Below are 14347 nucleotides of genomic sequence, written 5' to 3' on the forward strand. Positions count from 1 at the left end.
GAACAAAAGAAGTGTGCTCCGATTATTACCCTTCACCCACCCATATGTGGATACCTATTACATTATGCATTAGTCATGGTCTAAAGTTGTTTGGTAGCTTCTCAAAATTTTCTATACTGGTGAGTTCAGGTGTAAAATGGGAGGTCCGTGAGGGAGGATTCCAAATTGTATGGTGGTCTGAAATTTCTCCTGTTCCCCACTGCTGCTTCATCTTGTAGGGTTGCAGTGCGAGCCCACCTGGCAAGCTAGGAGCTTCTTTGACATCTATGCAGAGTGCAGCAGTCAAGCTGGGTTTGTAATCTACTGCTGCGCTCTGCATAGGCATCAACTGAGATAACAGAGGCTGCAATGTGCTCTCCCCCAGCTCCATTCTTCTTCTCTCATTTAATACTAGGGTTCGGGATAAGGTTAAGGTGAGGAATAGGGCTATGTCTATAATGGTCAAAAGTGGATAAAAAATAAATTAAAAAACATATAAGATGAAAAAAAATAAATTAAAACCTGTACTGCCCATTTAAAAAAAATCAAATCTTCACTGTGAAGCAAGTGATTTCCAGAGTTTTCTGCACAAACATCATAATGGAACCTTTGGGATAGAAATATATTCCTGGTCTCCTTCCCTCCCGCAGAGACTCATTATCTATCAGGCGCAGTCCGATACGATAGCTGGCACTTACGTAAATCAGATAAATGATGTTATGCCTTCCGCAGATCCATGCGGCAGATATAGGGATGGGATATACCGCCCCATCCGATAATCCCGCATTTCCTCCCTATAGTTCCCGCTGTTTCTTTACTCTTTGTATTATTTCTACCTGCCAATTACTGACATAATCATTCGCACCAGACACGTAGGATCCGATCGGCTCTGCTTTACTAGGCCACTTACTTCCCAATTCCCCCAGAGCGAGTCTCCGTCCTCCGGTAATGCCGCCATATACATTAATGATCCAATAAATAATAACCTGATATTAATCTGATGGCGGCACGCTCGGGAGGAGCAGAATCACAAATCATCACTGGGAGATATTGAACAGAACGGTGTTTTTCTTTCATTTTAAGTCCATAAATATTTATGTTTCTCTGCGGCTTCTGGATTCTGTTCTTTATTGATGGCGCCAGACGGACCCTCCAGGTAATGAGATCTTTGGCGGGAATCCTCGATTTCGCAGGCGAGTCATTTCGAGCTTGTGCCCAGTGGAGTCCACTTACGTGTCCGTCTTATATTTTTCTCCGTCACTGACTGGTAAAGTTTTGATGGTGTTGCATCTGGAGAACATCATCTACTCATACGATGGACCAAGGAGCCCCGGACACCCCATGGCCATGGAATAACCTAGATGGGTCATACAGGGACCCCCTTAACCTCGTTGGGTCTGGTTTGCCATTTCTGGTCACATATTTAGTCTCTGACTTTATTTTTGTTTCTTTTGTAGGATGAGAAAAACCAAATGATGACGACTAACGTGTGGCTGAAGCAGGTAAGTCACATGCAGAAATATTTTTTGGAGGAAAAAAGTATAAATTGGGATTTTTTTTTACTTAAAGTCAAGATCCACTTTTAATTTTCACCAGTTTTTCCAGTTCATTATGCTCTTTCCGGTTGAGAAGAGAGTAAGTTGGTAGTTGGAAGCCATCAGCAAGCTGTTGATGACGGATATTTCCTTCTGATTTATATTATGCGTCTTGTCTTTATTTAGTATTTTCAATGGGGGTACTGGTGTATTTTTTTCTTGCTAGCTGTTCTCCCCTATAAAAAATATTTCTGCATGTTCTATCACGTCTATATTAATATTAGAGAGAGTTTTCAAACTTTTTATTGTTGTATTTTATTTTTGTGTTTTCAACTTAATATAACTATTTCATTAAGCTAGCCCTAAACCTAATTCTATCCCTAAAACTAGGACTATTCCAAACCACAGTTATAACCCTAATCTCAGTCCTCACGCTAAACTCAGTCCTAGCCCTAACCTTAACCCCATTTCTAGCACTAACCCTACTCCTAGTTTTAACCCCAGTCCTCACCTTAACCGAGCACTACCATAGTAATAAACCCAACCTTAATCCTAGCCCTAATCACAGTTCTAAGCCTAGTCCTGACCTTAACTCGAGCCTTAACCACAGTAATAGACCTAACCTTAGTCCAAGCCCTAGTTAAAGACCTAAGCCTAGTCCTGACCTTAACCAGAGACATGAACATAGTAATAGACCTAACTCTAGTCGTAGACCTAACCCTAGTCCTAATCATAGACCTAACCCTAGTCCTAATCATAGACCTAACCCTAGTCTTCATCTTTGACTCAACCTAACCATAGTAATAAACCTTACCCTAGTCCTAGCCCTAACCATAGATCTAATACTAGTCCTCACTTTAACCCAAGTACTAACCATAGTAATAGACATTACCTTAGTGCTAGCCTTAACCCTAGTCCTAATCATAGATCTAAACCTAGTCCTCCTTAATGTGAACCCTAACCATTTTAACCTCTTAATGACGTGGGGCATATTAGTACGTCCCACGTCATCAACCCCTGTTAAACGCGGGCTCCGGCGCTGAGCCCGCACTAAACCGGGCACATGTCAGCTGATTTATTTATACCCGCAACAGCCGCGGGTGGAATTGCGATCCACCCACGGCTGTTAACTAGTTAAATGTTCTGTCAATCTCTGACAGCGGCATTTAACATCGCCGCACTGGAAGCGCGTCAATGGCCCCACCCATCGGTGACCCCGTGACATGATCGCGGATCACTGATGAGTTGACACGACAACCTGGGGTCTGCAGGAGACCCCTGTGGTTGTCATGTCCAGATTGCTATGAGCGCGGCCCAGTTGTCGGCACTCATAGCAAGTGAGCAAATCTGCTACATACAGGCGATCTGATCATTGCCTGAATGCAGCAGAGCCGATCAGACAAGTGCTGCTTCTAGTCTCCCATGGAGACTATGGAAGCAAGCAAAAACTAAAAAAAAATGTTTTTAAAAATATTTAAAAAAATATATATATATAAGTTTAAATCAGCCCCCTTTCGCCCCATTCAAAATAAAAACAATAAAAAAAAAATCCTACATACACATATTTGGTATCGCCGCATTCATAATCGCCCGATCTATCAATATAAAAGAAGAATTAATCCGATCAGTAAACGGCGTAACGAGAAAAAAATTCTAAACGCCAGAATTTTGTTTTTTTTGGTTGCCACAACATTGCAATAAAATGCAATAACGGGCGATCAAAACATCGGATCTACCCCAAAATGGTATCAATAAAAACATCAGCCTGGCACGCAAAAAATAAGACCTCACCCGGCCCCAGATCATGAAAAATGAAGACGCTACGGCTCACGGAAAATGGCACCTTTTTTTTTTAGCAAACTTTGGATTTTTTTTCACCACTTAAATAAAAAAGAACCTATACATGTTTGGAGTCTACGAGCTCGTAATGACCTGGAGAATAATGATGGCAGGTCAGTTTTAGCATCCAGTGGTGAAAAAAACAAACAAAAAACAACTGCAGAATTGCATTTTTTTTGCATTTTCACCGCACTTGGAATTTTTTTCCTCTTCTCCAGTACACGATATGGTAAAACTAGTAATGTTGTTCAAAAGTACAACTTGTCCCGCAAAAAATAAGCCCTCACATGGCCATATTGACCAAAAAATAAAAAAGTTATGGCTCTGGGAACAAGGGGAGCAAAAAACTAAAACGCAAAAATGGAAAATGCTCCGGTCTTTAGACCTCACCCTAGTCCTAGCCCTAATCATAGACCTACCACTAGTCCTCACTTTAACCTGTGCCCTAATCATAGTAATAGACCAAACCCTAGCCATAATCCTAGTCCTAATCATAGACCTAACCCTAGCTCACTTCATATCCTGAGTAGTGTTGAGCGATACCTTCCGATATCAGGAAATATCGGATCGGATTGGATCGGGCCGATACCCAAAAAGTATCGGATATCGCCGATTCCGATACCGGAAACCAATGCAAGTCAATGGGACACAAATATCGGAATGAAAATAAACCCTTTCTTTCCTTGTAGGTTAATTCTACATGAAGTAAAACAACTAAGAATAATGTAGAATGACATGAAAAGCCGGCAATTCAGCAGCGGCATTCACCGGTACCCGACAATTTACAACAGAAAGAATAGAGCATCACACATAGATTAGATAGATAGAAACATGTCAGTCACATATATATGAAGTACAGTGACAGTGTTGCTTACTGTACTTGTCATTTAGTGCAAAGGATTTATTTAAAAAAATAATAGTGTTTTCATGCACCGTCTCTTTAAGAAAGCCGGCCGGCAATTCAGCATCTGTACCCGACAATTTATAACAGACAGAATAGAGCTTCACACATAGATTAGATAGATAGAAACATGTCAGTCACATATATATGAAGTACAGTGATAGTGTTGATTACTGTACTTGTCATTTAGTGTTAAAATAAAGGATTTATTTAAAAAAAAATTGCCGTGGGGTTCCCCTTAATTTTAGGCTCTAGCGGAGGTTAAGCAGACGGCTGGGGCAGATGTTTGAAGCCTCGGAAGGGGGTAATACCCACGGAGCTTCCCAGGCTACTAATATCAGCCCCCAGCTGAATACCTAGCCTTTACTAGCTATTAAAATGGGGGAACCCCCCAAAAAAAATAACGTGGGGTCCCCCCTAATTTAATAGCTAGCACAGGCTAGGCAGACAGCTGGGGGCTGATATTAATAGCCCAGGAAGGGTGCCATGAATATTGGCCCCCTCCCAGGCTAGAAACACCAGCCGTCAGCCGCCCCAGAAATGGCGCATCCATAGGATGCGCCAATTCTGGCACTTAGCCTCGCTCTTCCACGCTGCCCTGGTGCGGTGGCAGGGGGTAATAGGGTTGGGGTTGATGTCAGCTTATAATGCCAGCTGACATCAAGCCCAGGTTAGTAATGGAGAGGCGTCTATAAGACACCCCCATTACTAACCCCATAGTCAAAGTTAAAGAAAAACACAAACACCCAGAATAAAGTCCTTTAATTGAAATAAAGACACAATCCTTTATTGTTCTAAATTAAACCATACTTACCATCACGCCCATTCCAGCTGAAGCCAACGATCTCCTGCAATAAAAGTAAAATAATAAAGCAACCTCATCCTTACCTTTCCATGGTTCCCACGACGGCTCCAGCTCTGCTACATCGAGATGACAGGCTGGACCGCAGCAGAACGCTGCCATCCAGCCTGTCATCCCGCAGACACTGAGAAGAGCAGGCATGCTTGCGCTCCTCAGTGTCTCTCTGTGACGTCATCCAGATGAGCCGAGTTCATGTCCAATGAACTCAGCTCACCTCATGCACGTCACTGACAGCGTGGGAAAATTCTCACGCTGAAGTGCTGAGTGCAGGAGAATTTTCCCACGCTGTCAGTGACGTACATGAGGTGAGCTGAGTTCATTGGACATGACCTCGGCTCATCTGGATGCCGTCACAGCCAGACACTGAGGAGTGGAAGTATGCCTGCGCTTCTCAGTGTCTGCGGGACGACAGGATGGATGGCAGCGTTCTGCTGCGGTCCAGCCTGTCATCTCGATGTAGCAGAGCTGAAGCTGTCGTGGGAACCATGGAAAGGTAAGGATGATGTTGCTTTATTATTTTACTTTTATTGCAGGAGATCGTTGGCTTCAGCTGGAATGGGCGTGATGGTAAGTATGGTTTAATTTAGAACAATAAAGGATTGTGTCTTTATTTCAATTAAAGGACTTTATTCTGGGTGTTTGTGTTTTTTTTAAATACTTTACTAGAAATTCATGGCGGTCATGTCTAATACTGGCGTGACCCCATGAATTTTGGGCTTGGGGCCAGCTGATAATACCAAGCTGGCCCTAACCCCTTTATTACCCAGTGAGCCACCACACCAGGGCCCTGGATGACTTGGGTACAGCGCCAGAAGATGGCGCTTCTATGAACGCGCCATTTTCCGGGGTGGCTGCGGACTGCAATTTGTAGCGGGGGTGGCCCAGAAAGCTTGGGCCTCCCTGCGCTGCAGATTCCAGCCCCCAGCTGCCTAGTTGTACCTGGCTGGACACAAAAATAGGGAGAAGCCCCACGTCAATTTTCTTTAAATTATTTCATGAAATAATTAAGAAAAAAAGGGCTTCCCTATATTGTTGTGTCCGGCCAGGTACAAATAGGCAGCTGGTGGTTGGGGGCAGCCCGTTCCTGCCTGCTGTACCTGACTGGACACAAATATAGGGCGAAGCCCCACATAATTTTTTTTTAATTATTTCATGAATTTCCTGAAATAATTAAAAAAAAATTGACGTGGGGCTTTGCACTATATTTGGGTCCAGCCAGGTACAGCAGGCAGGAACGGGCTGCCCCCAACCACCAGCTGCCTATTTGTACCTGGTTGGACACAACAATATAGGGAAGGCCTTTTTTTCTTAATTATTCCATGAATTTCATGAAATAATTAAAAAAAAAAAAACGTGGAGCTTCTCCCTATTTTTGTGTCCAGCCAGGTACAACTAGGCAGCTGGGGGATGGAATCTGCAGCGCAGGGAGGCCCAAGCTTTCTGCCCCCCGCTGAAAATTGCAGTCCGCAGCCGCCCCGGAAAATGGCGCGTTCATAGAAGCTGGATGCTGTACCTGGCTGGCATACAAAAATATGGCGAAGCCCACGTCAAAAGTTTTGGGAAAAATTAATTAAAAAATAAATAATAATTTAGGGACTGCATCTTTATTAACTCCTCAAATGTCATTTAGTGTTAAAATAATGGATTTATTTAAAAAAAAAATGGCGTGGGATCCCCCATAATTTTAGTCTCTAGCGGAGGTTAAGCAGACGGCTGGGGCAGATGTTTGAAGCCTGGGAAGGGGGTAAAACCCACGGAGCTTCCCAGGCTACTAATATCAGCCCCCAGCTGAATACATAGCCTTTACTAGCTATTAAAATGGGGGACCCCCCCAAAAAAAATGACGTGGGGTCCCCCCTATTTTAATAGCTAGCAAAGGCTAGGCAGACAGCTGGGGGCTGATATTAATAGCCCAGGAAGGGTGCCATGAATATTGGCCCCCTCCCAGGCTAGAAACACCAGTCGTCAGCCGCCCCAGAAATGGCGCATCCATAGGATGCGCCAACTCTGGCACTTAGCCTCGCTCTTCCACGCTGCCCTGGTGCGGTGGCAGGGGGTAATAGTGGTGGGGTTCATGTCAGCGCCAGCTGCCATGAAGCCCAGGTTAGTAATGATGGGCGTCTATAAGACACCCCCATTACTAACCTACAAAGTGTTAAAAAGAAAAAACACACTACACCAAGAAAAAAATAATTTATTTGAAATAAAACACACAATTTTATTTAATTCTTAGTTTACTAAAAATAATAGTTACCTGTCCACGTTCCTGCACTGATCTCCCATGCACAGCTGTCACATCTGGAGATGGTGACAGCTGTGCATGGCTGCTGTAAGCTCACACTGCCGGGAACACGTCCGCTCCCGGCAGCGGGAGCCACTGACTGAGGTCACCGGAGTGCATTCAGGCAGCGCAGCTCCGGAGACCTCCTTTACGGCACTGCTGTACCGTGGGAATTTCTCACTATACAGCAGGGCCGTAAAGGAGCTGACCGGAGCAGCGCTGCCTGAACTCCGGTGAACCCTTACAGCCCCGTCATTCTAGCGGCGGCAGCGGTTCAGAGCGGTCACATTCTATGTGGCTGCTCTGAACTGGAGATCTTCGTGGGACACTCGTGGACTACTACGGAGGGGTAAGGATAAGGTTGTGGTTTATTATTTTATATTTTATTACAGGAGATCGATGGCTTCGGGGAATTAGGTGTCTTGGTGAGTATAGGTGTAGTTTTTTATTTTTTACTTTATTTTAGGTGGCGATAGGCGGGGACAGATAATGTATGAACTAATTTATTGTAGGCAACCACTGGCCACCAATGACATGTATCTAACATTTATTGGGGACACAGTAGGGCAATTTAAATAGCAGGATCAGTCTGATGGGAACTACTGCTCCCATCGAGCTGATCCTGCTGGCAGGAGTGGACGGGGGACAGACATAGGCCGATGGGAGTAGTAGTGTCACATCGGCCTATGTCTGCCTGCACGCACACACCCGCACACATCGCACAGACACCCCGCACACATCGCACAGACACCCCGCACACACACCCCGCACACACACCCCGCACACATCGCACAGACACCGCGCACACCCGCACAAACATCACGCACACACCCCGCACACACACTAATCATGACGGGCTGATCGTCTGGGAGGTGAGACTGACCTGTGCGGCCGTGGGAAAGTTCATGTGAGTTCATGCAGTCAAGCATGAACTCACATGAACCCTCTGAGGGCAACGCGGCGACTTCAAATGAACAGCTGATCGGCATCACCTGATACCTCAGCTGTTCATTTGAAATAACCGGCGGGAAAGCGCAGCACAGAACGGGAAAGCCGGCGGTGAAGTCTTTTCACTGCCGGCTTCCCCGCCCGGGTCCTTCACTCCCCGCTCCTTGGAGCTGCACTCCCCGCCCGGTCCTAACTTACGATCGGGATGGGAGGTGGCGAGGGGAGCGGAGGATCGGGGTGGGAGGCTGCGGGGAAGCAGTATGGGGCTGTGTGATTGTTTAAAAGCCGGCGGCTTTATACCGCCCGCCGGCTTTTAAACAATCAGGAGAATTCTCCCCCGCTGGGATTGCATTCTGATGACAGGCTGGATCGCGCTGCCATCCAACTTGTCATCCTTCACAGACACTACAGAGCGCAGGCATTATGGGAACTTCCGATTCCGGTATCCGATATTGTAAAAGTATCGGAATTAAGTATCGGAATTCCGATACCGCGAATATCGGCCGATACCCGATATTACAGTATCGGAATGCTCAACACTAATCCTGAGCCCTAACCCTAGTCCTAGCCCTAACTCTGGTTCTAATCATAGGCCTAACCCTAATTCTCTTCATATCCTGAGCCCTAACCCTAGTCCTAGCCCTAACTCTAGTTCTACTCATAGACCTAACACTAGTCCTCACTTTAACCTGTGCCCTAACCAAAGTAATAGACTAAGCCCTAGCCCTAACCCTAGTCCTAGCCCTAACTCTAGTTCTACTCATAGACCTAACACTAGTCCTCACTTTAACCTGTGCCCTAACCATAGTAATAGACTAAACCCTAGCCGTAATCCTAGTCCTAATCATAGACCTAACCCTAGCTCTCTTCATATCCCGAGCCCTAACCCTAGTCCTAGCCTTAACTCTAGTTCTAATCATAGACCTAACCCTAGTCCTCACTTTAACCTGTGCCCTAACCATAGTAATAAACCCAACCCTATCCATAATCCTAGTCCTAATCATAGACCTAACCCTAGCTCTCTTCTTAACCTGAGCCCTAACCCTAGTCCTAGGCCTAACTCTAGTCCTAATCCTAGACTTAACCCTAGTCCTTTCATTAACCTGAGTCCTAACCATAGTAATAGACCCAGCCTTAGTCCTATCCCTAATCCTAGTCCTAAAGCTAAACCTACTCCTCACCTTAACCTGAGCTTTAGCCGTAGTAATAGACCCAACCCTAGCCTTGACCCTAACACTTTCTCTATTCCTAGCCCTAGTCCTAGTCCTCACCTTAACCTGAGCTCTAGCAATAGAGCAGTACCTGAGTACGACCACTAGTTGTGTGCAGAGCTGTACCGGCTTTGTAGTGAGTACATCCATCCACAGTGAGAGCTACAAGCAGGGGATCGACCAGGTATTGGATCCCCACTGATCTGATATTGATGTTATGTTCTGCTACCAAAGCTAAGGAAAGAGAGGAGATCTGTCCCTACTATAAGACTCAGCTGAATCCCTACGATGTAACAGGGAACCTGATCCTGCGATCAGACCTGCTAAAGTCCTAATCTAGTCTGTACGGAGACCTATAGATTTGGGGAGGGAATCCCTACAAGTACTAAGGACTGGGAGGAATATGGGACACCTCCTAACAGAAATAGTAGCAGACAGACGAACAAACAAAATAGATAGAACCTAGAGGTCCGTAGACCAAGCAAACTAACAGAGTTAGATACAGAGCACAGGCTAGCTAGAAAGTAGATATACAATGAAGTCCAGCAAAGCCAGAAGGGCGGAGCAGGATTAAATAGGCCAACAAGGTCATGTGACCAGCAAAGGAAAAAAAACCTAACAGCAAGGTTCTAACAGTACCCCCCCTTCTAAGAGGATCCTCCGGATCCCCTAGGACCAGGCTTATCAGGAAATCTCCTGTGAAACGCTCTGATAAGTCTGGACGCGGAAACATCATCTGACCTCACCCAAGAGTTATCCTCGGGTCCGAAACCTTTCCAGGCCACAAGATACTGCAAACTACCTCTATACCGTCTAGAGTCAAGGATGCGAGAAATTTCATATTCCCCGTCCTCCACCACCGGAGGAACAGAGGCAGAGGCGTCACCATCCGACACAACAGCTTTTTTTAACAGAGAGACATGAAAGACCGGATTAATTCTCCAGGAGGTAGGAACCTCCAACCTAACAGCAGATTGGTTGACAACCTGAAGCACCTTAAAGGGCCCTACAAACTTGGGACCCAATTTCTTAGAAGGAATCCTCAACCGCAGATTCCTAGAGGACAACCAAACCATGTCACCAACAGCGAACAAAACCTCCTGTCGTTTCCTATCAAAGTAGTCTTTAGATTTTCTGTTGGCCTCCTGAAGATTACCACGCACATCCGTCCAAACTCTTTCCAAATCACCGGAAAAATTCTCCTCCTCAGGCACGGCAGATCCCAACTTGGAGAACGACCCAAACGACGGATGTCTCCCAGAACAACAAAAAAAAGGCGAACAACCAGCAGAAGAAGATGTATGATTGTTCAGAGCAAATTCGGCAAGTGGCAGAAACTCAGACCACCCCTCTTGATTGTCTGCCACAAAACAACGCAAGAACTGCTCAACATCCTGGTTTTTCCTTTCTGTCTGGCCATTAGATTCAGGATGATATCCGGACGAAAACGACAAATGAATTCCCAACCTGTCACAAAAGGCACGCCAAAAACGAGCCACGAACTGAGGACCCCTATCAGAAACAATGTCAGTAGGAACGCCATGAAGTCTGACAATTTCCTTGACAAAGGCCTTAGCGAGAGTTTTAGCGCAGGGCAGTTTGACGAAGGGAACCAAGTGACACATCTTGCTAAAACGGTCCACGACCACCCAGATGACAGTAAAACCCTCAGAGGGGGGAAGGTCAGTTATAAAGTCCATAGCCAAATGTGTCCAAGGAGCACTGGGGACCTCCAAAGGACAAAGCAACCCCGCAGCAGGAGTATGTGAGGACTTAGATCTAGCACATATAGTACATTGGCGCACCCACTTAATGACTTCCTTCTGCCATCCAGGCCACCAAAAACTGCGACCCACCAGTCTCTTGGTCTCAGAGATTCCGGGATGACCTGCCAACCGAGATTCGTGACACTCAACAAACAAATCTCTCCTAAAGGTCCCAGGCACAAACAACCTCCCATGAGGAGTGTTAGATGGGGCATTCTCCTGTGCTTTAAGAATCTCATCTTCCAAAACGGAGTCCAAAGCAGCTATCACAACACCTTCTTGTAAAATGTTTTCCTCTTTCTCAGCACCGACTATGGGAGAAAAACTGCGAGACAAGGCATCCGCCTTAACATTCTTAGTACCAGGGATGTAAGTAACGGAGAAATTAAACCGCGAGAAAAACAGTGCCCACCTAGCCTGACGGGCATTCAGGCGCTTGGCAGCATCAAGATATATCAGATTTTTATGATCCGTAAGAACCTGAACGGGAAATTCCGCACCTTCCAAGAAGTGGCGCCAGTGTTCAAATGCGAGTTTAATAGCCAATAATTCCCGATTACCAATATCGTAATTCAATTCAGTCTCCGAAAAAATTTTTGAAAAAAATGCACAGGGATGTAATCCATCCCCGTTATCCTGAGACAATACTGCGCCAACCCCCACAGAGGAAGCATCAACCTCAACCAAAAACGGCCTAGTAACATCAGGCTGCATAAGGATGGGAGCAGAGGTGAACCTCTCCTTGAGATACACAAAAGCTTCAATGGCCTCAGAAGACCACTGAACCGCATCAGCACCTTTCCTGGTGAGATCAGTCAGAGGTTTGACAATACTAGAAAAATTTTTTATGAATTTTCTATAGTAATTGGCGAAACCCAAAAACCTCTGTATAGATTTCAAACCAATAGGCCTAGGCCATTCCTGCACAGCCTGAACCTTAACCGGATCCATCTCAAAACCTTTGCTGGAGATAATGTAACCCAAAAAACTAATTCTCTGTACAGCGAACTCACATTTCTCCAGCTTAGCAAAAAGCGAATTGTCCATTAATAACTGTAATACCTCACGCACGCTCCGCCAATGAGACTCCAGATCTGGCGAATAAATCAAAATGTCATCCAAATACACAACCACATTTTTACCGATCAAAGGTCTAAGGATGTCATTAATCAGATTCTGAAAAAATGCAGGAGCATTAGTAAGACCAAAAGGCATAACCAGATTCTCAAAATGACCCACAGGAGTGTTAAAAGCAGTCTTCCATTCGTCACCCTCCTTCATGCGCAACAGATTGTATGCCCCCTTAAGGTCAATTTTAGAGAACCACTTGGCCCCCAATAACTGGTTAAACAGATCAGGAATCAATGGCAGTGGGTAAGGATTGCGTACCGTAATTTTGTTAATCTCACGAAAATCCAGACAAGGACGTAAACCGCCGTCCTTTTTTTTTACAAAAAAAAAATCCAACCGCCACAGGAGACTTAGAGGGCCTAATGTGACCGGCGGCCAAACTTGTCTGTATGTATTCCTCCAAAGCCTTCCTCTCAGGAATAGTAAGGTTAAATAAACGACTTTTAGGAAGAGTCGCTCCAGGGACAAATTCAATAGAACAATCATAGTCTCTATGGGGAGGCAAAACCTGCGATTCCTTCTCAGAAAAAACTCTCCAAAAATCCTGAATAGGAACAGGCAATTCTCCCCTATCCAAAGCTGCAATACGCCCGTTACAACACTTGTCATAACATTTATGGCTCCAGGATTTAATTTCACTGGTAGACCAATCCAGTACAGGATTGTGAAATTTTAACCAGGGCAAACCCAATATTACTGGAGAAGGCAAGTTATTCAAAACTACCAAATCCAATTTCTCATGGTGAACACCATTAATAGTGAGAGGAAATTCACAGACCTTGAGAGTAATATTCTTCAAAGGGGAGCCATCCACAGAAACCACAGCAATGGGGGATGATAAAGGTTCGGGTTTTAAATTGAGTTTTTCCACGAATCCCCCATCAATTACATTCAGTGTAGACCCGCAATCAACAAACACCCGAAATTCCATTAATTTTTCCTGAGCAATCGTGGAAGCAGCTAAAAATATACCCTTGGAATTTAAACAGGCAATACGGGCGTGACTGACCATTTTTTTTTCTTTCTTCATACGAAGCTCACAGCCTTTAATCAAATGACCAGATTTCCCGCAATAGAAACACAAGCCTTCAGAAAATCGACGGTGTTTTTCTTGAGAGCGAGGTGCCACCGATCCAATCTCCATCGGTTCACCACTGTTAGTACACACATTATCATAACCAGAAACTGACATAGCAGAGGATTTGCTCTCATTAACCCTAGCACGCAGTCTTCTATCCACCCGTATAGCTAATTGCATAGCCTGTTGCAAATCTTCAGGTGTAGGATAAGCAATTAGCAGGTCTTTAACCTTTTCACTGAGCCCAGCAAGAAATAGACTTTTCAGAGCAGAATCGTTCCACCCTGTTTGAGTGGACCAACGACGAAAATGAGTACAATATTTTTCCATATTACCTGATCCTTGTTTTAAACGTCTCAACTCAGTCTCAGCTGATGCCACACGGTCAGGATCATCATATAATAGTCCTAAAGCAGAAAAAAAACTATCCACTGATCTGAAGCATGTATCACTAGGTTGCAAAGAAAAGGCCCACTCCTGAGGCTCTTTGCGCAAAAGTGACATTATGAACCCTACGCGCTAGGATTCATCCCCAGAGGACTTGGGTCTCAAACGAAAATACAATAAGCAAGCATTTTTAAATGAAAAAAATTCTCGGTGTTCACCAAAAAATAAATCCGGCAAACATACCTTAGGCTCCAAGAAATGTGCTCCAGGACAGTTACTCACGTGCTGACGGAGCTCGGCCACTTCCAGAGAGAGTCCCTGCAGGTGTTTAGCCAAATCCTGAACCGACACCATGATGGAACAAAAAAAAATCTTTCCTTAGAGAATTTACAGGCTGGACTTACTGTTATGTTCTGCTACCAAAGCTAA

The 14347-nt window shown here is 45.0% G+C and overlaps 1 protein-coding gene across 1 annotated transcript in view; it reads left to right on the forward strand.

Annotated features, from left to right (window-relative positions):
- CHRNA2 (cholinergic receptor nicotinic alpha 2 subunit) overlaps positions 1-14347 on the forward strand; it is a 214861-nt gene that overhangs the window by 147594 nt on the left and 52920 nt on the right. Inside the window, exon 4 of the mRNA XM_073672921.1 lies at positions 1437-1481. Within this exon, the coding sequence (XP_073529022.1) occupies positions 1437-1481 (45 nt within the window). The remainder of the gene's footprint in view (positions 1-1436; positions 1482-14347) is intronic.

The sequence above is a fragment of the Phyllobates terribilis genome, unplaced genomic scaffold (genome assembly GCF_046119375.1).
Source record: "Phyllobates terribilis strain yellow unplaced genomic scaffold, ASM4611937v1 Scaffold_3__8_contigs__length_932513732, whole genome shotgun sequence".
Classification (NCBI taxonomy): domain Eukaryota; kingdom Metazoa; phylum Chordata; class Amphibia; order Anura; family Dendrobatidae; genus Phyllobates; species Phyllobates terribilis.